This window comes from Pogoniulus pusillus, chromosome 38 (genome assembly GCF_015220805.1).
Source record: "Pogoniulus pusillus isolate bPogPus1 chromosome 38, bPogPus1.pri, whole genome shotgun sequence".
Classification (NCBI taxonomy): Eukaryota; Metazoa; Chordata; class Aves; order Piciformes; family Lybiidae; genus Pogoniulus; species Pogoniulus pusillus.
In genome coordinates, this window is record NC_087301.1 from 6,386,949 (window position 1) to 6,408,967 (window position 22,019).

The window sequence follows — 22,019 nt, forward strand, 5'->3', positions numbered from 1 at the left end:
CCCCTTCCGGAGCCAGCAGCCGCCGCGGCTCGGGAGCGGCGCCGCCGGCCGGAGAGTGCCCCCTGGCGGAGCGGAGGTCACTGCCGCCGCGGCCGGCGGGCTGGGAAGTGACGCTGCTGTCAGCGGCCGCGGGCTTCCGGCAGCGGCGCCGGCCCATGCCCGGTGAGCTCCCGGTGGGACGGGACCGGGAAGGGACGGGGACAGGGATCGGGAACGGGGCAGCAGGGGTCGGGTGGGCTCCTGGGCAGCTCTAGGGTTCTGCCTGCCCACGGCTCAGGCAGAGGTCAACGGCCCGACTGCCACCGACTCCCTGCCCCGGGGGGCCCAGCGGGGGCTGGAGGCGGCTGCCCAGCCCGGGAAGCTTTCCCTGGCCTCCCGGGGGGAGCCGCCGTGGGGAGGGGGCTGCCCCGCAGCTTTGGATGTGTGGCGGCCCGAGCCCGCCGCTGAGCTTTGACCTCCGGGACTCGCGTTCCTGCCCAAAGCCGCGGCGTATCCGTGTTTACCGGCTGCCCGGTCTGCCCCCGGTCGCTGTGGGGCTGCAGAGGGTGCAGACACTCGGAAGGTGCTGCTCTGGGAGCTTAGAAGCTGCAGCCAAAGCTTAGCTTTTAGGGAGAGGAACTTGGATGTCCCCGTCCAAGGAGCAGCGCAGGCGGTGAATGGTGTCAGTGGCTCGGGAGGTGCTCGGGAGAGGACAACGGCAGACAGCTGGGGGCATGTGGAGCTCTGGGCAGCGTGGAGGCAGCTCCACGGACGTGGGAAACAGAGCAGGGGCTTGGGAGGTGCTTCCCCACTCGTGGTTCCAGGAATGGGGCTTGATCCGGGGGTGCTTTCCACCCAAGCTCCGGGCAAGCAGGTTCCTCCCGCCGGGGAGCAGGTGAGGAATGAGCTCCGTAACCTCCCCGGGAAGAGGATCCAGCTCTGGGCAGCGTGGCCTTCGAGGTGACAGCAGAGTGGTGTGCCCAGGACCACCCCCCCCCAATGGCAGTGGGTCCTGATCCCTGCCCTGCCAGGGTGTGACCTCCCAGCGCCGTGCAGCTGCCTCGCCCGGGCTTTACCTGGCAGGAGCTCGCTGCTGTGCCCGCCGCTGGGTGGCAAGCCCAGACGTGACTGCAAATCCTGCCGGGAGCCGTGGGGCTGTGCGGGACGTTCCGATGAGGCCGTGGCAGCCCCGTCCGAAGAAGTGCTGACCCCCGTTTCCCTCCCGCTGTCCGCAGCCCGCCTGTCTGATGCCGCATTGGGCGCGGGGGGCGCCGCTATGGAGCGCGGGGATGGAGGCCACGCTCTGCATCCACACCTGCCTCTGGCTGAGCGCCGCTTGGGTGCCCTTCGCCTCCCCGCACAGCCTGGCCCCAGGCGGCGGGCAGCGCCCTGACGGCCGCCAGCACCAGCTGAGCTGGGCGGTCAGCCTGGAGGCGCCCGACGAGGAGCTGGAGCAGCGGGCGGAGGAGCTGGCGAGGGCGGCGGGGCTGCGGAACATGGGCCGCGTCGGGGAGCTCCGCGGACATTACCTCTTCAGCTACCAGCCCCGGGGCCAGGCGGGCGGCGAGCCCGAGGCCGTGCGGCGCTCGGTGGACACTCTGTTCGCACAGCACGACAGCGTGCGGTGGCACTCGGAGCAGAAGCTGCTGAAGCGCTCCAAACGCAGCCTGCACTTTAACGACCCCAAATACCCCCAGCAGTGGCATCTGGTGAGTGGGTTGGTGGCTCTCTGCGGGGCTGGCGGGCCAGCTGTGGCCCGGCAGGGTTCGTGTGCCCGTGGTGAGGAGGGAGCGCACCGGGAGCTCGCCCTGCTCGCTGCCTGCTTGCCGCGGTCACGGGAGGAGGCGGCTGCCGCGGCTGGCCCCACGCCGGCGGTGGTGCTGGGGGTGGGCAGAGGCTCTTGTGGCCGCTGCACAGTGAGCAGGGGCAGTGCCAGTGCCACGGCGCTGGGTGCTCCGCTGCGTGGCTTGAGCGACTGTTGCTTGCTCGTCCGCATCAAACCAACCTCCTGTGACCCCTTCCTGCGCTCCCAGCCCCGCGCTGGCCCCAGCGGTTCTGGAAGCTCCTTTTCCTCGGAGCTGACCCCTCTCCTCCCCCGCTCTGCTTTCCCCTGCCTTGGCTGTCCCTTCGGGCACGCAGAACAACCGCAAGAGCCCCGGCAAGGACATCAACGTCACCGGCGTCTGGGAGCGGAACGTCACCGGGCGCGGCGTCACCGTGGTGGTGGTGGACGATGGCGTGGAGCACACCATCAAAGACATCCAGCCCAACTACGTGAGTGGCAGCTCCCCTGGCACCGTGCCAGCCCGCTTCCTCTCCTTCTTATCGCCCCGGAGATCAGGGAGCAGAGCCCCAACCCCCACCTCCCTGCAGCCTCCTCTTGGGGAGCTGTAGAGAGCTGTGAGGTCTCCTCTCAGCCTCCTCCAGGCTAAATCCCTCCAGCTCCCTCGGCTGCTCCTCCCCAGCCCTGTTCTCCAGACCCTTCGGCAGCTTTGGTGCCCTTTCTCTGGACCTGTTCCAGCCCCTCAATGTCCATCTTGGAGTGAGGGGCCCAAAACTGGCCCCAGTAGTGGAGATGTGATCTCACCAGTGCCTGGAACAGGGGCACGATCCCTTCCCTGCTCCTTCTGGCCACACCACTGCTGATCCAGGCCAGGATGCTGGTGAGCTCCTTGGCCTCCAGAGCACAGCTCACGTTCAGGGGGCTCTGAAGCAGCAGGCTGGTTCCCAGCCTTTGCAGTGCCCATGGGGGCTGGCCTCCCCCTGCCCCCTGGCAGCAGCCAAAGCCTCCTCTGCCGGTGCCCTTCCCACAGCAGCAGGCAGCAGTGCAGAGCCGCAGGACCGGCCGGGAGCAGGCTCCGAGCTCCTCCGCGTTGCGCGGCTCAGCCCGCACCGGCTGCTGCGTGCCCCGGGAGCGGCCAGCGGAGCGCCGAGCCCTGAGCGCCGCTCCCTTGGCAGAGCCCAGAGGGCAGCTACGACTTGAACTCCAACGATCCCGACCCCATGCCGCACCCCGACGAGGAGAACGGCAACCACCACGGGACGCGCTGCGCCGGGGAGATCGCGGCCGTGCCCAACAACAGCTTCTGCACCGTGGGGGTGGCCTACGGCAGCCGCATCGCCGGTACGTGCCGGGGCAGGCTGCGTCGTCCCTGGCAGAGCAGAGGGCAGTGCTGCCGTGCCGCGGCCCGGGCTGTGATTCTGGCCGTACCAGCAGGTGGTGCCACCTTCCCTGGCTGGGTGATGGGCTGCGGGTGAGCCGCGAGGTGCCAGCGGCTGCCTGGGCATCGGGCCCCTGTAGGTGGGCTCAGCACCCTGCCCTGCGCTCTGCTCCCTCTCTGTGCCCCTCGACGGCCCCCTCGCTGCCCTGTTGGCACGGCTTGCTTTGCCCCGCCTTGACCATGTCCCTGTGTCCCCAGGCATCCGTGTGCTGGACGGGCCCCTGACCGACAGCATGGAGGCTGTGGCCTTCAACAAGCACTATCAGATCAACGACATCTACAGCTGCAGGTGAGCCCCGGGGGGACCTTCAGCTGCCCCCCCTCCACACCTCACCCAGCGCCAGGCCGTGGGCCCTGGTGTGCCCCCAGCTGGGTCACAGCTCATGGCCGAAGCAGCTCCTGTCCTCCCGAGGCTCCCGGGGTGCTGCTGTGGGTCCTGTGAGCGTGATGCTGCTCTCTCTGTTAGGAGGGACCTCAAAGTTCCTGTTGCTGGAGAGCTGGCAGGGCTGGAGGGGCACTGTGCCCCCAGCTGCCAGCAGGGAGCCCCAGCTCAGCCCTGTGACAGGGACTGGAATGTGCAAGAAGCTGCCTGTTAAATGACCCCCAAATATTTTGTCCCCTGGAAGCTGCCCCAGGGGCACACAGTGCAAAGAGGGCAGCAGGCAGGAGTGGGCAGCACAGTGCCCTCTGATCCCGGCTGTGGTGCTGGCAGCGCTGGTGGCTGCTGGCAGCTCACTGCCATGGGAGGCAGAGTCCCTGTCGGTGGCTCCTGGGGAGGTCACTTGACAGTGTCTCTTTTTGCAGCTGGGGTCCAGACGACGATGGGAAGACTGTGGATGGGCCTCACCAACTGGGAAAGGTAAAGACCAGTCTGAGCAGTGCAGGTGCTCCCCAGGGTGGCACCCTGGTGCCTGTGGGTTCTGATCTGCCCTGGCAGTGAGGGAGGGACCTTGCCGTGGCTCAGCACAGCTTTGGCTCTGTCGCTGGCAGCAGAGGTGAGGCTGCTGGGGGAGGGCTCCTGTGCAGCTCCTGCTGTTCCTCTGGCAGCTTTTGCTCAGGACTCTGTGCTCAGGGGACAGAGCATTCCCAGTGCCAAAGCTGGTGCCAGGTAGGATGCTGTGGCCATGGCTGCCTTCACTCCTGGTGGGATTGCAGCAGGAGGGAGAGGTGTAGCTGAGACTGCTCCTAGCCAGGCTGTGAAAGCCTTCCTGTGGTGCCTGTGCTGCAGAACCACTGCAGAGTGCACCCAGCCTGGCTGCCCCTGCAAGGGAGGAGCACTGAGGGCCCCCAGGCTGCCTCTGCAGTGCTCCTGGGGCCTGGCTCTGCTTCCTGTCTCGCTGCCTCGGCAGCCTTTTGCTGCACATTGCTGCCCACAGCAGAGCAGTGACTGTGCTGGGGGAGCAGTGCTGCCAGCTGGGCCACCAGGGCCCCATGGCAAATGGTTTCCAGTTCTGCAAGTTACTTTGTTCCCTCCCTGTCCCTTGCCCTGCTGAAGAGAGGGCAGAGCAGGAGGCCTGGTTTCCAGCAGGATTTCTTTCTGGCTCCTTGGTCCCTCCTCCCTCTAAGTAGGGGACAATGCCTGTGCCAGCCTACAGTGCTCTTCTCAAGCAGGGCTGGTGGAGTTGTTTCACCCTCAGTGAAGACACAGCCTGGGCATGGCTGGCTGGGGCCTTGCAGAAGGGCAGTGGCCACGTGTGGGTGGTGCCTGCTGGCAGGGAAGCCTCCATGCTGCTGGGGAGCCAGCCCCAGAGTGAGCCCTGGTGAAGCTGGGAGGCTGGGTCTGCCCTCTGGAGATCAAGTGCTGCCCCATCCCTGTGCCCTCAGTGCCTGGGAGGCTGCTTTGCCCTTTTCCCTTCCTGCCTTTGAGGCAGAATCAGCTCCGAACCGCAGTGAGCTGGTCCCAGGCACTGCCCACGGCACTGCTGTGGAACACACTCACTGTGCAGACACAGGAGCTCCCTCCCAAAAGGGCACTGAGGGGCTGGAACAGGTCCAAAGAAAGGGCAACAGAGCTGTGGAAGGAGAACAGGGCTGGGGAGGAGCAGCTGAGGGAGCTGGGAGTGTTTAGCCTGGAGAAGAGGAAGCTGAGGGGAGACTTCACTTGAGCTCTCTGCAGCTGCCTGAGAGGAGGCTACAGTGCTGCTGCCAACTGGGTGAAACATGGTCCTGGGCACATGGCCCTGCTGCCACAGGATCACACAGGCTCACAGGATGTCAGGGGTTGGAAGGGACCCAAAATGCCAGAGCAGGACCATCCAATCTAGCTCAGGGCACACAGGAACACATCCAGACAGGCCTTGAAAGGCTGCAGAGAAAGAGACTCCACAACCTCTCTGGGGAGGCTGTTCCAGTGCTCTGGGACCCTCCCAGTAAAGAAGTTCCCCCTCGTGTTGAGGTGCAGCCACCCTGAGCTGTTGGCAGGGCTGTGGTCATTGCCAGCTCAGTGCAAGGACTGGTGGTGGCAGCAGCGTCCTGGCGAAGGGCTGGGGAAGGAGGCTGCTGCCCGGGGTGGGGGATCACAGAATCGTTTGGGTTGGCAAAGGACTTCGAGATGATGGAGTCCAACCTGCAAGCCACCAGCAGCAGCCTGCCCGTGTCCCTCCTCCGCAGGCTGCCCTGCAGCACGGGGTGATAGCAGGGCGCAGAGGCTTCGGCAGCATCTTCGTGGTGGCCAGCGGCAACGGGGGGCAGCACAGAGACAACTGCAACTACGACGGCTATGCCAACTCCATCTACACTGTCACCATCGGTGAGCACCTCCTTCTGCCCGCCCCCTGCCCAGCCAGGGAGGAGGGGGAACCTCCCCCGTGGTGCCAGGCTGGCCTGGGCAGCGGGAAAGTGCTGCACTGGCAGCGAGCGTGGCAGGGGGCAGAGCTGCGCTGGGCTTCAGCCCTCACCCTGCAGCCTGCCTTTGAGCTCAGAGCAAGAGGAGGCCAAGGAAGGCTCTGCCTGGGTTCTGGTGCTGGGCTTCAGCCCTCACCCTGCAGCCTGCCTTTGAGCTCAGAGCAAGAGGAGGCCAAGGGAGGCTCTGCCTGGGTTCTGGTGCTGGGCTTCAGCCCTCACCCTGCAGCCTGCCTTTGAGCTCAGAGCAAGAGGAGGCCAAGGGAGGCTCTGCCTGGGTTCTGGTGCTGGGCTTCAGCCCTCACCCTGCAGCCTGCCTTTGAGCTCAGAGCAAGAGGAGGCCAAGGGAGGCTCTGCCTGGGTTCTGGTGCTGGGCTTCATTCCTCACCCTGCAGCCTGCCTTTGAGCTCAGAGCAAGAGGAGGCCAAGGAAGGCTCTGCCTGGGTTCTGGCCTCCATCTCTGGGGCTGTGGCAGACACTCGTGTTGGAAGGGACTCTCCAAGGGCATCTTGTCCAATCCCCAGTGCAGGCAGCAGGGACAGCTCCAGCTGAAGCAGGCTGCACAGGGACACAGCAAGGCTGAGCTTGGCTGGCTGCAGGGATGTGGCCTCAAGCACAGCCCTGGGCAGCCTGTGCCAGTGTCTCAGCACCCTCCCTGTGCACAGCTTCCTCCTGCTGTCCAACCTAACTCTGCCCTGCTCCAGCCTCAAACCATTGCCTCTCATCCTATCACTCCAAGCCCTTCTGCACAGTCCCTCCCCAGCCTGCCTGTGAGTCCCCTTCAGCTACTGCAATGCAGCTCTGAGGCCTCCCTGCAGCCTTCTCCTCTCCAGGCTGAGCAGCCTTAACTCTCCCAGCCTGTCCCCACAGCACAGGTGCTCCAGCAGGGCTGTGTCATGCCAAGCACAGGGAAGAGTTATATCCTGTGGCTCCCTTTGTCCAGTGCCAGAGCAGAGCAGGTTCTGAGGGGCTTGTAGGCTGTGAGCTGGGCAGTGGGAGCCCAGCAGGCCCTCAGGGTGGTGCCCTTTGCCCCTCACAGGCGCGGTGGATGAGACAGGCTCGATGCCCTTCTACGCCGAGGAGTGTGCCTCCATGCTGGCTGTCACCTTCAGTGGTGGGGACAAGATGATGAGGAGCATTGTGAGTACCCCACTGAGCACCTGCCCTCCCCTGTGCCCTGCTGGCCACAGGGCTGGAGGAGGGCTGCAGCTGTGCCCCTTCCCGCTGCCATGCAGCTCTCTCCCAGTTCTGGGTGCAACTCCTTGGCACAGCCAGGAGGGAGGCTGGAGCCAGACTCTCTTTCTGCTGCTCTGTGGAGGGGACAGAAGCCAGGATGGCTATGGCTCAGCTTTAGGGGGGCTGCAGCACACCCTGCCCCCCCACCCCCCTCCCAGCCCCTCCACTGTGCTCCGAAGGGATGTGGCAGTGCAGATGGGCACAAGGGGCTGGGAGCAGCATGGGGCTCTTTAAGCCCCTTGGCACAGGCTCCTGCTCTGGCCTGGCAGGGCTGCCCCTCCCAGATGAATTTTCCAGAGTATTTTTATCAGCTTTTTTCCTTTCTCTGCCAAAAAATGACTTCTTGTCCCCAGAATGTCCTTTCTGCCTGAGCCAAGCAGCCTCTGTGGCCCAGCCCCACTCCTGACCCAGTGTCTTCCTCCCTCAGTGCTGCTGTGCCCAGGCCCCAGTGGCTGTGACCTGTGCCTGACCTGGGGTGCCAGCGGTGCCTGCAGAGCCCAGGTCACCCTGGGGCAGCCTGGGGTAAAGAGCAGTGGAGCCCAGGCCTGAATGTTTGGGGCTGTCTGTAGCTTGGCAGGCACTGGGAGTTCCCAAAGCCATTTTCCTGGCAAAGAGGACGGGGCAGTGAGGTGCCAGTTTGGCCCAGCAGCACCAGAAGCAGCACCTGAGGGTCTCAGGGGAGTGAGGGACAGTGCTGAGGGTGCCCCTGCAAGCAGGGACGTGCAGCTGTGGCTGTTCCACAGAGGAACTGAGCCCAGGCTTGCCAAACAGGCTTCCCCTGTGTGCTGGGTGAGCTGGGGCAGGGCAGGCAGAGCCTCAGCTCCTCAGCCACAGAACTGGGGCTTGCCAAACTGCTGTGGCTCTGCTCATGCAGACTCAGGAGGAGCTGAGTTTTGCTTTCAGTCACTTCTCTCGTCCCAGGCTGGCACAGGGACACTGGGGGGGAAAAAAAGCAGCAGAGGCCAAGCAAAGGCTCCTTCAGCAGGAGCTGCAGAGCTTGGGGTTCATGCCCAGCTCCCCCCACACCTGCTGCTGCTCAGAGCACTTCAGGAGTGTCAAACCCACCTTCATTTTGGTTTCTGGCCTTGTGGGGGCCTAACATGGGAGCTGGTATCCACCAGGAGCCATAAGGAGGTGCCATGCATAGCCTAGGCACAGTGTGTGCCAGCGAGCCAGCCTGTGTCTTTGCAGTGCCATGCTGGCTCTTCAGTGTGCCCCTGCCACCTTAAAACTCACTGCCTCCTCTTTCTGGAGGGTTCTGTGCTCCTAAATCCCCTCAACTGTGCAGCAGTGGTGTCAGAGTTAACTTCTCAGCAGCCATCTGCTGCATTTTGTTCCTCCAGCAGACCATAAACTTTGTGTGGTTTCCTTAATGGGAAGAATTTAATGCAGCTCCTGGCAGCAGCTGCACTTCCTACTGACAGTTTATGCTCCCAGGGTGTTTTGGGCAGGAGGTGCAGTAGCTGAGTGTGAGTTGGGCTTGGTAGCAGCTGCCAGGATGTGTTGGATTGGGGCATAGAAGGCAAGAAAAGCTCCAGCTCCTGGCAGCGTGGGCTGGCTGCCCGTGGCAGATGCCACCGTGGATCTGCAGCAAGCTGGCATCAGTTGGGAAACTCCTGGTGCCTCTTCTGAGGTTCCCTGTGCCCCACACGGTCCCAGAGGGGGTCAGCCTGCTTCTACTGGAGTGAGGCTGTGGTTAGCAGTGAAGATGAGGAAGGTCCCAAACTGTAATTACCACAAGCTTCCCCCGGAGCTGCTTAGTTCCTCTCTCTGGTCTCACTCCAGCTCCTCCCGAGCAAAGCTCCTGCCCTGCCCTGCCCTGACCTGTCCTTGCCCCGAGGGCAGCAGCCCCACAGCCACTGCTGCTGCCCTGTCCTTGCCCCCTGCTGCAGCAGCCCCACAGCCACTGCTCCTGCCCCATCCTTGCCCCCTGCTGCAGCAGCCCCACAGCCACTGCTGCTGTCCTGTCCTTGCCCCCTGCTGCAGCAGCCCCACAGCCACTGCTCCTGCCCCATCCTTGCCCCCTGCTGCAGCAGCCCCACAGCCACTGCTGCTGTCCTGTCCTTGCCCCCTGCTGCAGCAGCCCCACAGCCACTGCTGCTGTCCTGTCCTTGCCCCCTGCTGCAGCAGCCCCACAGCCACTGCTCCTGCCCCATCCTTGCCCCCTGCTGCAGCAGCCCCACAGCCACTGCTCCTGCCCTGTCCTTGCCCCGAGGGCAGCAGCCCCACAGCCACTGCTGCTGCCCTGTCCTTGCCCCCTGCTGCAGCAGCCCCACAGCCACTGCTCCTGCCCCATCCTTGCCCCCTGCTGCAGCAGCCCCACAGCCACTGCTGCTGTCCTGTCCTTGCCCCCTGCTGCAGCAGCCCCACAGCCACTGCTCCTGCCCCATCCTTGCCCCCTGCTGCAGCAGCCCCACAGCCACTGCTCCTGCCCTGTCCTTGCCCCGAGGGCAGCAGCCCCACAGCCACTGCTGCTGCCCTGTCCTTGCCCCCTGCTGCAGCAGCCCCACAGCCACTGCTCCTGCCCCATCCTTGCCCCCTGCTGCAGCAGCCCCACAGCCACTGCTGCTGTCCTGTCCTTGCCCCCTGCTGCAGCAGCCCCACAGACACTGCTCCTGCCCCATCCTTGCCCCCTGCTGCAGCAGCCCCACAGCCACTGCTGCTGTCCTGTCCTTGCCCCCTGCTGCAGCAGCCCCACAGACACTGCTCCTGCCCTGTCCTTGCCCCGAGGGCAGCAGCCCCACAGCCACTGCTCCTGCCCTGTCCTTGCCCTGGGGGGCAGAGAGGCAGGAGATGTCCCTGAGAGAGGGCCCAGGGGCACTCGACTGCAGTCCCTCCTTTCGCCGCTGGCTCCCGGGCAGGGCTGGGCAGGAGCTGTGTGCCCATGCTCCCCGGAGTAGCTGCAGAGGGCTCTGGCCCTTTATCAGGGCTCTCCCCTGCCACAGCTGTCAGGCTGAGACCTCAGAACTGTGCCCAGCGTGGTGGTGGGGAGGCTCACAACCCCTGTCTCCCTGTGCCCCCTCTGCCTAGCCCGGGGGTCACACACTGTCCTGTGTGCCCAGTTGTGCCCCAGGCTGAGCGTGGGCTGCTGTGGTCTCAGGGCCAGGACTCGAATACCCATCCCAGCCCCCCCCAGCAGGGCCTGACCAGGAGGCTTCTGTCCCCTTTCTGGGCAGGTGACGACAGACTGGGATCTGCAGAAGGGCACGGGCTGCACGGAGGGGCACACGGGCACCTCGGCCGCCGCCCCGCTGGCAGCTGGCATGATCGCGCTGATGCTGCAGGTGCGGCCCTGCCTCACCTGGCGAGACGTGCAGCACATCATCGTCTTCACTGCCACCAAGGTGAGCAGCCCCTGCCCTCCCTGCCCCTCTGCTGCTGCCCTCGGGAGCTGCTGCAGCCTGCCCAAGGCCTGGCCCCGCACAGCCAGCAGTGTGCCCAGGTGGCCAAGAGAGCCAGTGGCATCCTGGCCTGCATCAGGAATGGTGTGGCCAGCAGGAGCAGGGAGGTCATTCTGCCCCTGGACTCTGCACTGGTTAGACCACACCTTGAGTGCTGTGTTCAGTTCTGGGCCCCCCAGTTTAGGAGGGACATTGAGATGCTTGAGTGTGTCCAGAGAAGGGCGACGAGGCTGGGGAGAGGCCTTGAGCACAGCCCTACGAGGAGAGGCTGAGGGAGCTGGGATTGGTTAGCCTGGAGAAGAGGAGGCTCAGGGGAGACCTTATTGCTGTCTGCAACTACCTGAGGGGTGGTTGTGGCCAGGAGGAGGTTGCTCTCTTCTCTCAGGTGGCCAGCACCAGAACAAGAGGACACAGCCTCAGGCTGTGCCAGGGGAGATTTAGGCTGGAGGTGAGGAGAAAGTTCTTCCCTGAGAGAGTCATTGGGCACTGGAATGGGCTGCCCGGGGAGGTGGTGGAGTCGCCGTCCCTGGAGCTGTTCAAGGCAGGACTGGACGTGGCACTTGGTGCCATGGTCTGGCCTTGAGCTCTGTGCTAAAGGGTTGGACTTGATGATCTGTGAGGTCTCTTCCAACCCTGATGATACTGTGACACTGTGATACTGTGATCCTTCGTGTCCTGCCCCGAGGTGCAAGGGCAGAGCTTCCCCCTGGCACAGAGGCAGAGCTTCCCCCTCAGCCCTGCTCCTCCAGGAATGTGCCTGAGGCTTTTTCCTCTGTCATGGAAATAAATGGGGAGTTTGCTCCGGGAATGCCTCTGCCTGCCAACCTCAGGGGCTTGCCAGAGGCTCCGCGGGTGCACGCCTGGGGTGCAGCTGCACACATCTGCACTGTGCCACCCTGCAGCAGGGGCAGGGCGAGGAGCTGCCTCTGGCCTCTGCTGGGGCTCCTGGGAACAGACAGAGCAGAGAGGCCCTTCCCCCTTCCCCCTTTTCCCCTTCCCCCTTTTCCCCTTCCCCCTTTTCCCCTTCCCCCTTTTCCCCTTCCCCCTTTTCCCCTTCCCCCTTTTCCCCTTCCCCCTTTTCCCCTTCCCCCCTTTTCCCCTTCCCCCTTTTCCCCTTCCCCCTTTTCCCCTTCCCCCTTTTCCCCCTTCCCCCTTTTCCCCTTCCCCCTTTTCCCCTTCCCCACTTTCCCTTTCCCCCTTTCCCTTTCCCTTTCCCTCTTCCCCCTTCCCCTTTTTCCCTTCCCCCTTCCCCCTTTCCCTTTCCTCTTCCCCTTTTCCCCTTTCCCCTTTTCCACAGCTTCTTTGCAGGCAGCAGGGCTAGGAAGGGGCTGGAGCTGCCCAGCTCAGCCTGGGGACTTCTGCAGCCCTCCACGGGGCAGGACTCAGTGCCCAAGTGGCACAGCGTTGACACGGGGCAGGGCTCTCCACAGCCAGGCTGCTGGAGAGCTACAAGCCAAGAAGTGATGGGAGACAGAGTTGTCCTGACCCAGCTCCTGTTGACTTAAAGGACTTGGTTCCTTCTCCTCAAGGCTCCTGCCATGCCGTGGGCTGTGGCTCAGGCAGCAGGGTGCAGCTGGCACCTTTCAGGGCAGAGGCAGCTGTGCCCTTTGCTGTGGCTGCGTTGCCTTTCTGAGGAGCTGGGAAGTCTGTTTGTTCCTGGCTCTTGTTTCAAACAAAGGCCAACCTGTCCCTTTCTAATAAGGCCCTGCTGCTGTGGCATAGCTCCGAGCCTCCTTTCCTTCGTGCCCAGCCCCCTTTGCCCCGGGACACCACCTCGCTGTGCCCCGAGGGTAACCAGGCTGTCCCTCCTCTCTTTCAGTACGAGGATCGCCACGCCAAGTGGGACAGCAACCAGGCAGGCTTCAGCCACAGCCACCAGCACGGCTTCGGGCTGCTGAACGCCTGGAGGCTGGTGAACGCTGCCAAGGTAACTGCCCTGCCAGCCCCGGGGCACCCCAGCGCGGCGCCGGCCACGGGTGCTGTGCTGGTGGCACCATGGGGGGACACCGCTGCCGCTCTGGCCGTGGTCCTGCCAGCCCTGGCTGGGAGGCTGCTTTTGGGATGAGCTCAGAGGCTTCGGGCCCTGCTGGAGCTGCCCCCGGGCTGCTGCTCTCCCAGCACTATATATAGCCATGGTGAGAGCCCGCGGGGGCACGACAGCTCTGATGGATGGCACTGGCAGTGGCAGCAGCCCCAGCACCTTCCCCCCGTGCCGGGGCACGGTGCCCTGAGCAAGCAACAGGGTGTTCTCAGCTGGCATCGCCCTGCTGCCTGGCCTGGAGGCTGCAAGGGAGTGGGGTGGTCCAGGGGCAGCCCCATCTGCTCCTCCTTGTGCCTCCTGTTGCACTGGCAGCAGGGCACAGGCCTTTGGCACTTGGTCCTCACCTATGCATGGGCACTACAGGCTGCCACCCGTGCCCCCCGTTTCCATGGGGACTCCCAGGCTGCTCCTTCTTGCCTCTGGCATCTGCTGCTTCCTGCCCTTTGGCCCCTAGAGGGAAATGCCTCAGGCTGGGCCCACTGTCCACAGGGGACAGGAGCAGCCTGGGAGAGATGAGGGATGGTGAGGTGGGCATGCAGGGAGGGCACAGCTCTGCTGAAGCCTCTCACCGTGTCCCTGACAGGTCTGGGAGTCTGTCCCCTACTTGGCCTCCTACGTGAGCCCCGTGCTGAGGGAGGGACGCAGCATCCCCCTGGTGCCACAGGAGCTGGAGGTGGCCTGGAACGGTGAGAGCAGCAATGCCACCAGAGGGGCAGGGAGCCAGCCCCTTCCTGCTGGCACGGAGTACAGCTGGGCATGCCACAGCCTGGCAGGGCAAGCCCCGGGGCTGCCTGGGGCCTTGGAGGGGTTAAGCGTTGGGCTGTTTGGACTTCTTCCTGCTGCCAACCCCAGGGGACCTGTGTCTGCTGCTGTGGTCCCCTCCCCATAGCTCTGTCCAGAGCCTGATGTCCCCGAGGAGCCGGAGAGGCCCTGGCAGCCTGGCCAGGCTGAGCAGCAGCCAGTCCTGCTCCTCTGCCTGTGACCATGTTAGGTAATGCTGCAGCTCCCGACTTGGCCAACCTCTGGCCACGGGAAGAAGGAGCAGCTCTGGCTGCTACCAGTGGGAAGGAGAACTCGGCCCCAGGCCCTCCCCAGTCTGCTGCCCCAGCTGCGGCTCCTGAAGAGGGGCTGGAGGGTGGCAGTGCCAAGAGGCTGTTCCCCAGGTACCCCCTGGAGCTTGGCAGGTCCCTCACAGGTGGTTCTGCCCCTTCCCTCCCTGCTGCAGGCTGAGGAGCTGCTGGGCAGCGCTGGGCTCTCCTGGAGAGGGACAGGAGGTGACAGCCTGCTCTTGGGGCTAACCTCACGCTGCCTCTGGGCACAGGCTGGGGGCAAACTGCTCCCTTCTGCCCTAGAAGGGCTCCTGAGCAGAATGCTGGGCAATGAGCAGGGTTTGGAAGAGGCTGAGAAGCACCAAACTGCCAGGGCTGCCAGGAGGAGGCTGAGCCACAGGCTGAGCTCTGCTCTGCAGCTTGCCAGGGCTCCTGCCGCTGTAGTTAGCACTCAGGGACTGCTGCAGGTGGTCTGGGGTGGAGCAGGGAGCCTGGGAACCAGGCTCTGGGCAAACCTGGCTCCTGTTTACCTCTGGGTCTGGCTCCTGGCTACCTCTGGGTCACAGCAGGAAGGGTTTGATGACAAACGAGGTTTTATTTCACTGCAGTGGCCAAAGTGCCCTCTGTGGGCTCCTCAGCCCTGAGTCAGGGCAGAGCTGGAGGCCAGGGAGCTCGAGGGGCAGTGGCACAGGTTGTGTAGGCAGCAGCTTGGCCCTGCTTGCAAGATGAGGATTTAGCTGCTGGTAAATGAGAGGGCAGGGAATGGGCACAGCTGTGGGCAGAGGTCAGCCAGCACCACCTGCCTCATGCATCTCTGCTCCAGGAGTACCTGACAGCCCCTGGCCCATGCCAGCATGATGTGAGGTGCCCAGGAGGGAGCATGCCAGGACACCTTTCCCTGTGCTGGCTGTGTTGGTGCAGGAGTGGCTCAGCTTGGGCAGACAAGGAGGTTCCTTGTGGAGCATGGAACAGGGCCAGGCCACTGGGCACAGCATGGCTTTGCTGTCAGGCACTTGGCAGAGCCTCCCTGGCTCCTGCTACTTGCTCACGGGCACAGACATATGGGAGCAGGCAGGAGGAAGCAGGGACAAGCCTTTGTGTCTCCTGAGGCACAGCAGCCTCTGAGGAGCAGCTGGAAGAGGGGACACCATCCTGGCCAGCAGCTGTGGCCACCCCCAGCCCTTCCAGCATCAGTAAATTTGCAGATGGCACCAAGCCAGGAGCAGCTGTGGAGCTGTTGGAGGGGAGCAGAGCCCTGCAGAGGGACCTGCACAGGCTGCATGGGTGGGCAGAGGCCAAGGGGATGAGACTGAACAAGGCCAAGGGCAGGTTCTGCACTTTGGCCACAACAACCCCAAGCAGCACTGCAGGCTGGGGCCAGAGTGGCTGAGAGCAGCCAGGCAGAGAGGGAGCTGGGGGTGCTGGGAGAGAGGAGCTGCAGAGGAGGCAGCAGTGCCCAGGTGGGCAGCAGAGCCAATGGCATCCTGGGCTGGCTCAGGAGCAGTGTGGGCAGCAGGACAAGGGAGGTTCTTGTGCCCCTGTGCTCAGCAGTGCTCAGGCCACCCCTGCAGTGCTGTGTCCAGCTCTGGGCTCCTGAATTGCAGAGAGATGTTGAGGTGCTGGAAGGTGTTGAGAGAAGGGCAGCAAGGCTGGGGAGGGGCCTGGAGCACAGCCCTGTGAGGAGAGGCTGAGGGAGCTGGGGGGGTGCAGCCTGCAGCAGAGGAGGCTGAGGGCAGAGCTCATTGCTGCCTGCAGCTGCCTGCAGGGAGGCTGTAGCCAGGTGGGGTTGGGCTCTGCTGCCAGGCAGCCAGGGACAGAAGGGGACACAGCCTCAGGCTGTGCCAGGGCAGGTTGAGGCTGGATGTTAGGAGGAAGTTGTTGTCAGAGAGAGTGATTGGCATTGGAATGGGCTGCCCAGGGAGGTGGTGGAGTGGCTGTGGCTGGAGGTGTTCTTGTCAAGCCTGGCTGGGGCACTTAGTGCCATGGTCTGGTTGGTTGGGCAGGGCTGGGTGCTAGGTTGGGCTGGCTGAGCTTGGAGCTCTCTTCCAACCTGCTTGATTTGATGAGTCTATGATTCCCTTTGCAGTCAGTGCTGCTGACCTGCAGCTCTCTGGCATGAGGACCCTGGAGCATGTGGCTGTCACTGTCACCATCACTCACCCACGCCGTGGCAACCTGGAGGTCAGGCTCTTCTGCCCCAGTGGCATGATGTCCCTGATTGGCGCCACCAGGAGCATGGACTCGTAAGCACCAGGGAGGAGAGGGGCTGTGGGGGTGCCCAGCTGCCCAGCCTGGTCCACATCACCCTGATGGGCTGCTTCTCCTCCCCACCCCTGCAGGGACCCCAACGGCTTTGCTGATTGGACCTTCTCCACTGTGCGCTGCTGGGGGGAGGAAGCACAGGGCACCTACAGGCTGGTGGTCAGGGACACTGGTGAGTCCTGCCCTCCCCCGTGGAGTCCTGCAGGTGCCAGCTCAGCATCTGAGCAGCTGTGGGCTTGTTCCCCACTGCTCCGACCTACTTCTTCCCCAGGAGATGACAGCCTGAGGCCTGGGACCTTGAAGCAGTGGCAGCTGACCCTGTACGGCTCCTCCTGGTCCCCAGCAGAGATGAGGGAGCGGCAGAGGTAGGAGCCCACAAGCCCATCTCGGTGGGCAGACAGGAGATGAGGGCTGATGGACATGGGCAGAAGTCTCTGGGCAGGTGGTGCTGGGCTGGAGCTGCTGCCCTCGATGCAGTGCCCAATGTAGGAAAGGGCTCTGTTGTGTGGGTCTGACCAAAGAGGGCAACAGGCAGTGGTGGAAGGGGCACTATGGACCCTCTGTGAGTGTTTGGGACCCTCTGTGGAGCATTTGTGCCCTGCCTGCTGGACCCTCAGGGGGTGCCTCTGTCCCCCAGGCTGCTGGAGGAAGCCATGAGCGGGAAGTACCTGAGCAGTGACTTCTCCCTGCCCTGCCCTCCGGGGCTGGAGATCCCTGAGGAACAGCACTACACAATCACAGCCAACACTCTCAAGGTGAGCTTCCAGGGGCCAGGGGATTCCTTCCTCTGCAGGAGGGAGTGGAGAAGCAGGACCCTGCCTGGCTGATCCTCCTGGCACCCTGGGCGACAGAGCAGGACTTTGGGGTGCTTGAGGGCTCTGTTTCTCAAGGGGTGTCCTCCTCCACAGACACTCCTGCTGCTGGGCTGCTTCGCCGTGTTCTGGACTTTCTACTACATGCTGGAGGTTTGCCTGACCAGGAACAGTGTGGGGCTGGACCTGGCCTGCAGCGGCTCCACCGCCTGCAGGTGGTACCAGCAGGGAAGGAAGCACAGAGCCCTGGAGAGCAGCCTGGCGATGGAGTCGGTGCCGCTGTACCGGGAGAAGGAGGTGGAGGACGTGGAGGTGGAGTGCGAGCACGCTGAGCCTGCCCAGGAGGCTGAAAGGGAGGAGGAGTCCTGGACCCCTACCCACCCCAAGCTGCCCGCCAGCGGCAGAGCCGGGAGCCTGCAGGAGGCAGCCCCTGCCAGGGCTGGGTACCTGGGCCGGGAGGCGACGGCCGAGGACAGGGAGCATCAGGCCTGCTAGCTGGGGCTGGGGCCCTGCCTCCTGCTGCATCCTTCCCGAGCGTGGCAGCAGAGACTTCCGGAGCCACCACGGACCGTGGCCACCCTGTCCTGTGGAAGGTGGTGCTGGGAGTGGCTCAGAATGAGGAGAAAGGCTGCCGGCAGCGGGAGGGGAGCTTCCCCTTCCCTCGCTCTGGGAAACAAAGCAAGCCTTAAACCCATCCCTGATGGAGCTGGCACTCAGGGCTTCCCTTTGTGCGTGGAACAAGACCCCATGGTGATGCCTCCTGCACGCGTGGCAGCCGTGGTGGAGCCTTGCACAGAACCCCGTGGACACCACAGCTACAGCGACCTTGCAGCACAGCAGGGAAGTGTCACTTTGTCCCCTGGAAAATAGGGCAGGGCCCCTGGCAGCTGCCTCTGCCAGCAGGGACCCCACAGCACTGTCATTTGCCCACCCTGCTGGGCTGGGAGCTGGCCAGCACCCACCAGTTCAGAAGCAGGGATCTATCCTGCCCATCTCCAATGCTTGTTCCTTGTCCCCTGCTCTCTGACCCTGCCACCTCCTCCTCTTTCACAGGCAGGCAAGCAGCTGGGGGGGGGGGGCACAGAAAGCATTAGGGCATTGCCAACATGCTGCTTGTTGGGGGCACAGGACAGGGCTGTCCCTGCTCACCTGGCATGGCAGCACCTCTGGCAGCAGGTGTGGTGGCAGAGCAGGCACTTCTCGGGGTCAAGGTTTATGCCCTGTGCCCAGGAGGGCAATGCCTGCTGCGGGCTGGGAGGGGGAGGCCAAGTTGCTCTGGCAGGGGCTGCCCAGGAGCAGGCTTGGCTCGGTGGTGGCCCTTGGGGGGTTGGGGTGGTTTATTTTTCTAAAGCTGGGGTTTGTTTTTTTAATCAGCGAAGCCCTTTTGTGTAGCTTTCCAAATAAAGCCTTGAAAACTCTCCTCTGCCCACCCCTTGCTCCTCTGCCCACCCCTCCTCTGCCCACCCCTCCTCTGCCCACCCCTTGCTCCTCTGCCCACCCACCCCGCCTGCCCTCGCTGGGCAATCGTGAGCCACCCAGCACCTCCAGGCTAAAGGGACACCTTCTTGTGGTGTTTGGGTTGGAAAAGACCTTGAAGATCAAGTCCAGCCATCACCCCAGCACCACCATGGCCATAAACTGCCTCCTGAAGCCCCCCTCCAGGGGCTGCTCTGGGCAGAGCGAGGCTGGGGCTGTGCCAGAGCTCCCAAGGCTGGAGCTGGAAGGGAGATGCAGGCGAGGCTCAGGTGCCCTGGGCAGCTTTGCCGGGGGTGGCTTTGGCTTCCCTGGGGGAGGAACCGTCGTCAGGCCGCGCTAGATGAAGACCCTTTAATGTTGACGAAAACGAAGTACAAACCCGAGGCCAGTTCTCTTCTCTCCCCGTTGCAAGGATCTCGGCGGCGGTGGCGCGGGGCTCGTGTGGGGCTGCGGGCGGGGCAGGGCGGCTCCGGGGGTCGGGGCTCGCACCCTTCCCACCCTCCGGCCCCGGAGAGGGCAGCGGGGCACCCGTGGGTGCCAGCGAGCGCGGCGGGGACGGGACCGGCTGGCGGCGGGGCTGGGCGAGGGGTCGGCGGGGGCGTGCGAGGCCGGCGGGGAGCGGCTGCCCCGGCGCCCCCGGGGCTGGGCACATGCTGCCTTTGGCGCTGGAGGGGCGCTGGGGCTGGCTGGCGCTTTCCTTCCAATAAATACCAGCGGGTGAGGGGCGGCTCTGCGGCGCGCTGGGCCGGGGGAGCGGAGACGGAGGTGCCGGCCGGGGCTGCTCTCCCGGCGGCGGCGGGAGGGCTGGGGGCGGCGGGGAGCGGCTGCCTAGCTGATGATCTGCCGGGGCCGGCCGTAGCTCATGCCCGCCTGTGACGCGCCCTTGTTGCTGCCCATCTGTAGGCCGATGACGTTCTTGCCCTCCTTCAGCTGGCTCTCGGTGAACTCCCGCTTGTGCTCCTGCGCCTTCCTGCGGGGCAGCGGGGGAGAGGCTCATGTGGCACCCGTGCCCACCCCAGCGGCCGCCCGGCTCCTCGTCTCCGGGCTGCCCCCGGCAGCGCTTGCTGCCCGTGGGGATGCCCTGGCCACCGCGTGCTCCAGGGGGTCCCCGCAGCCCGGACTCTGCCCCCGCACTTACTTCATGAACCAGCTGGGGTCCCCGTGGTAGTTGCCGTCGTTCTTGGTGACCGCCAGGCTCCCCAGGGCCATCAGCGTCCTCTGCACCGCTGCCATGTCCTTGGCTGCCAAGGGAAGGGGCGGGAGGGCGTGAGGACGGGCACGGTGTGGCATCCCCCCGGCCCCCTCCCCAGCCCAGGCTGCCCCCCGCCCGCCTGTCCGCACCTTCAAAGAGGTCGACGGTCTGGAACACGTCCGTCTTGACCACGCCATAGTCCTCAGCCGCCTTGAGGAACTGAGCGATCTGCTCCATCTGCTTGAACACCATGGTCGGGGGCGCGTCGGGGATCTTCACGGGCTTGGAGCCGGCAGGGTAGAGGCTGTTCACCAGCTGGCTGAGGACCTGCCGGCGGAGAGAGGGAGGGAGAGGCTTAGCTCCCTGCGCCTCCCGCACCGTCGGCCGCGCAGCTCCTCACCCGCCGCCCGCCCAGCCGCGGGCACGGCTTGTGCCCGGCCCCGCACTTACGATGCCGTTCTTCAGCCAGACCTGGAAGCCCAGGCGGCCCCGCTCGGGGCGGCCCACGGAGGAGCCGCACTGCGCCACGATCCACTCCACCAGCCGCTCCTCCAGCTCGTCGTCGTACTTCTTCTCGATCTTGGACTGCACGTCCCTGCTCATGCCATAGGCCGGGCCCTTGTTTGCCATGTCTGCGGTGGGCGGGAGACCTGGGTGGGGCAGGGACCGTCAAGCTAGGAAGATGCTGTCCCCTTGCCCGGCGACCCTGCGCACATCCCGGCACTCTGAGGCATCCACCTCCCACCCTGCTGCCGCAGAGACGTGTCTTGTTCCCAGCTCTTCCCTTGGCATCGGCTCTATCTGGGCACATTTGGAGGTGGGTACACGGCCGTGCCCTCGGACAGACCGTGCCCAGCCTGGCAGAGGTACCTTGTCCCCACTCCCTGAGTCAGGCTCTGTGAGAGAGCAGCCTCAGCTTTGTCCCCTGCCTGCTCAGCTGTCTGTCAGCTTTTGGCTGGCACAAATGTCCCTGGCATGGCCATATCCTCCAGACAGTGCAGCCGTGCTGCCCCACGGGCACTACAGAGCAGAGGGATCTGAGTAGCAGGATGATGACAGTAGGTGACCATGGCACAGCAGGGTAGCCACACCGTGTGGGTGTGGGGTGGCCGTGGTGCCGTGGGATGCTGGGGAGGAGCTTAGGCAAGGCAGGATCGAGGTGGGAGCCGTGCCCATGCCCTTGTAAGGACATGCTGTGGGCAGAGAGGGCAGGTAGCTGGCTGCAAGAAGGGATGGAGGATGCCAGGGAAGATGCCAGGAGGGAGAGGTACTGGGAGCCAGCAGACAAACCTTCAGTGGAGATGACATCACTCCTCCCTTCACAGCTCCCTGCTTGGCATTCAGCCACCAAGTTCAGGGCTGTGCCTCCAAGGAGCCATGTGCTCAGTGCCCAGATCCATACCCTGCCCTGGGATGGTTCACTCCAACTGCTGGGCACATCTTGGACAGGCCCTGAGCCCTGGCACAGCTCAGTACCACAGAGGATGTTGCCAGAGGTGCCAGGGCCCCCCACAAGCCTCAAGGTTTATGCAGGGACACCTCGTAGGCACCACCAGGCACATCCAGCAGTGCTGCAGCCAGCTCTGCTCTGTGGCCCATTTGCCCCATGCCCTGGCCTAGTGTGGCACAGAGGGAGTCACATGCAGACCCCAGCCTCACCCAGCATGGCACAGGGAGGGGGTCACATGCAGACCCCAGCCTCACCCACTCACAGCTCCCTCAGCCACTCAGCAGTGCCCACTGGCCACCAGTTTCCCTTGGACCTGCCAGCCTGACCCTCAGCCAGGGAGCAGTGGGGCAAGGCAAGGGCAGCATCCCAGTCCGGAGAGTGGCATCCCAGTCCAGGGATCGGCATCCCAGTCTGGGAAGCAGTGTTGCCGCCAGAGGAGTGGAAATCCCATCCTGGGAGCAGGCAGCAGCTGTGCAGGGTCCCCATCCCGGCCGTGGCATCTCCATCCCGGGCATGGGAACATCCAGGAACCCCCATCCTGGGAGCAGCAGCGCAGCCTCTTGGAGCAGCGTCCCCAGTCCAGACGCGGGGTCCTCATGCCGAGCAGCAGCACCCCGATGCCAGACGCTGGGTTAACCCTCCCCTCCCCGGGCACCCTCCCCTCTGCGCCCCCCCCCCCCCCCCCCCCCCCCGCCCCGCAGTGGGACTTACGGGCGCTGCTGCGGGAGGCGCGGGCGGTGCGGGACCGGGAGCCGGTGAAGTGCGCGGTAGGGCCGTCGACCCCGCGCTAAAAGGGCCGGGGCCGGACCGATGATGTCAGCTCCCCCCGCGGCCCTCCCTCCCCACCGGCTCCGTGACTCGGGCCCAGGCACCATATTTGGGGAAAGACTCCGAAAAGCGAATTCCCTGCGCGCCTCCGCCCCCCGCGCCCGGGGGCAGCCAGCGGCGGGACGGGGCCGCCGGATCCGGCTCCTTTTATAGCCAGGAGCTCGCCCGTCGCCCCCCCCCCCCGCCGCTTTCCCCGGGGGGTTGTTACGGAGGGCTCGGCAACCCGCGTGG

The 22,019-nt window shown here is 64.7% G+C and overlaps 2 protein-coding genes across 3 annotated transcripts; one reads left to right on the forward strand and one right to left on the reverse strand.

The window, feature by feature from the left end:
* Positions 1-100: 100 nt before the first annotated feature.
* PCSK7 (proprotein convertase subtilisin/kexin type 7) lies at positions 101-18,260 on the forward strand. 2 transcript variants are annotated; one of them, XM_064173050.1, is made up of 16 exons: positions 101-162; positions 1,215-1,688; positions 2,119-2,253; positions 2,938-3,103; positions 3,399-3,489; positions 4,005-4,059; positions 5,811-5,949; positions 7,081-7,181; positions 10,454-10,621; positions 12,498-12,605; positions 13,303-13,405; positions 15,855-16,011; positions 16,108-16,202; positions 16,302-16,395; positions 16,668-16,785; positions 16,939-18,260. In XM_064173050.1, exons 2-16 carry the CDS (start codon positions 1,227-1,229, stop codon positions 17,335-17,337), a joined length of 2,391 nt encoding a protein of 796 aa, XP_064029120.1. In that variant the 5' UTR covers positions 101-162; positions 1,215-1,226; the 3' UTR covers positions 17,338-18,260. The 2 variants fall into 2 exon arrangements, with proteins under 2 accessions (XP_064029120.1, XP_064029121.1); XM_064173051.1 differs by lacking the exon at positions 101-162 and having other exon boundaries at positions 1,072-1,688.
* A 395-nt stretch (positions 18,261-18,655) lies between these two features.
* Positions 18,656-21,741, reverse strand: TAGLN (transgelin). The gene is made up of 5 exons (XM_064173053.1): positions 21,672-21,741; positions 19,961-20,160; positions 19,660-19,837; positions 19,457-19,559; positions 18,656-19,288 (listed from the first exon to the last, which is right to left on the reverse strand). The coding sequence occupies exons 2-5, from the start codon at positions 20,138-20,140 to the stop codon at positions 19,147-19,149; spliced, it is 603 nt and encodes a 200-aa protein (XP_064029123.1). The 5' UTR covers positions 20,141-20,160; positions 21,672-21,741; the 3' UTR covers positions 18,656-19,146.
* Between the last annotated feature and the right edge of the window lie 278 nt (positions 21,742-22,019).

What these genes read in the sequence shown, in the direction of transcription:
- PCSK7 (XM_064173050.1), top strand. Translation starts at nt 1,227, where the DNA reads ATGCCGCATTGGGCGCGGGGGGCGCCGCTATGGAGCGCGGGGATGGAG. An exon ending in ACAAGATGATGAGGAGCATT is followed by an intron (nt 7,182 to 10,453) that starts GTGAGTACCCCA and finishes CTTTCTGGGCAG; the next exon opens with GTGACGACAGACTGGGATCT. An exon ending in GGCTGGTGAACGCTGCCAAG is followed by an intron (nt 12,606 to 13,302) that starts GTAACTGCCCTG and finishes TGTCCCTGACAG; the next exon opens with GTCTGGGAGTCTGTCCCCTA.
- TAGLN (XM_064173053.1), bottom strand. Translation starts at nt 20,140, where the DNA reads ATGGCAAACAAGGGCCCGGCCTATGGCATGAGCAGGGACGTGCAGTCC. An exon ending in GACCGTCGACCTCTTTGAAG is followed by an intron (nt 19,560 to 19,659) that starts GTGCGGACAGGC and finishes TTCCCTTGGCAG; the next exon opens with CCAAGGACATGGCAGCGGTG. An exon ending in GACCCCAGCTGGTTCATGAA is followed by an intron (nt 19,289 to 19,456) that starts GTAAGTGCGGGG and finishes GCTGCCCCGCAG; the next exon opens with GAAGGCGCAGGAGCACAAGC.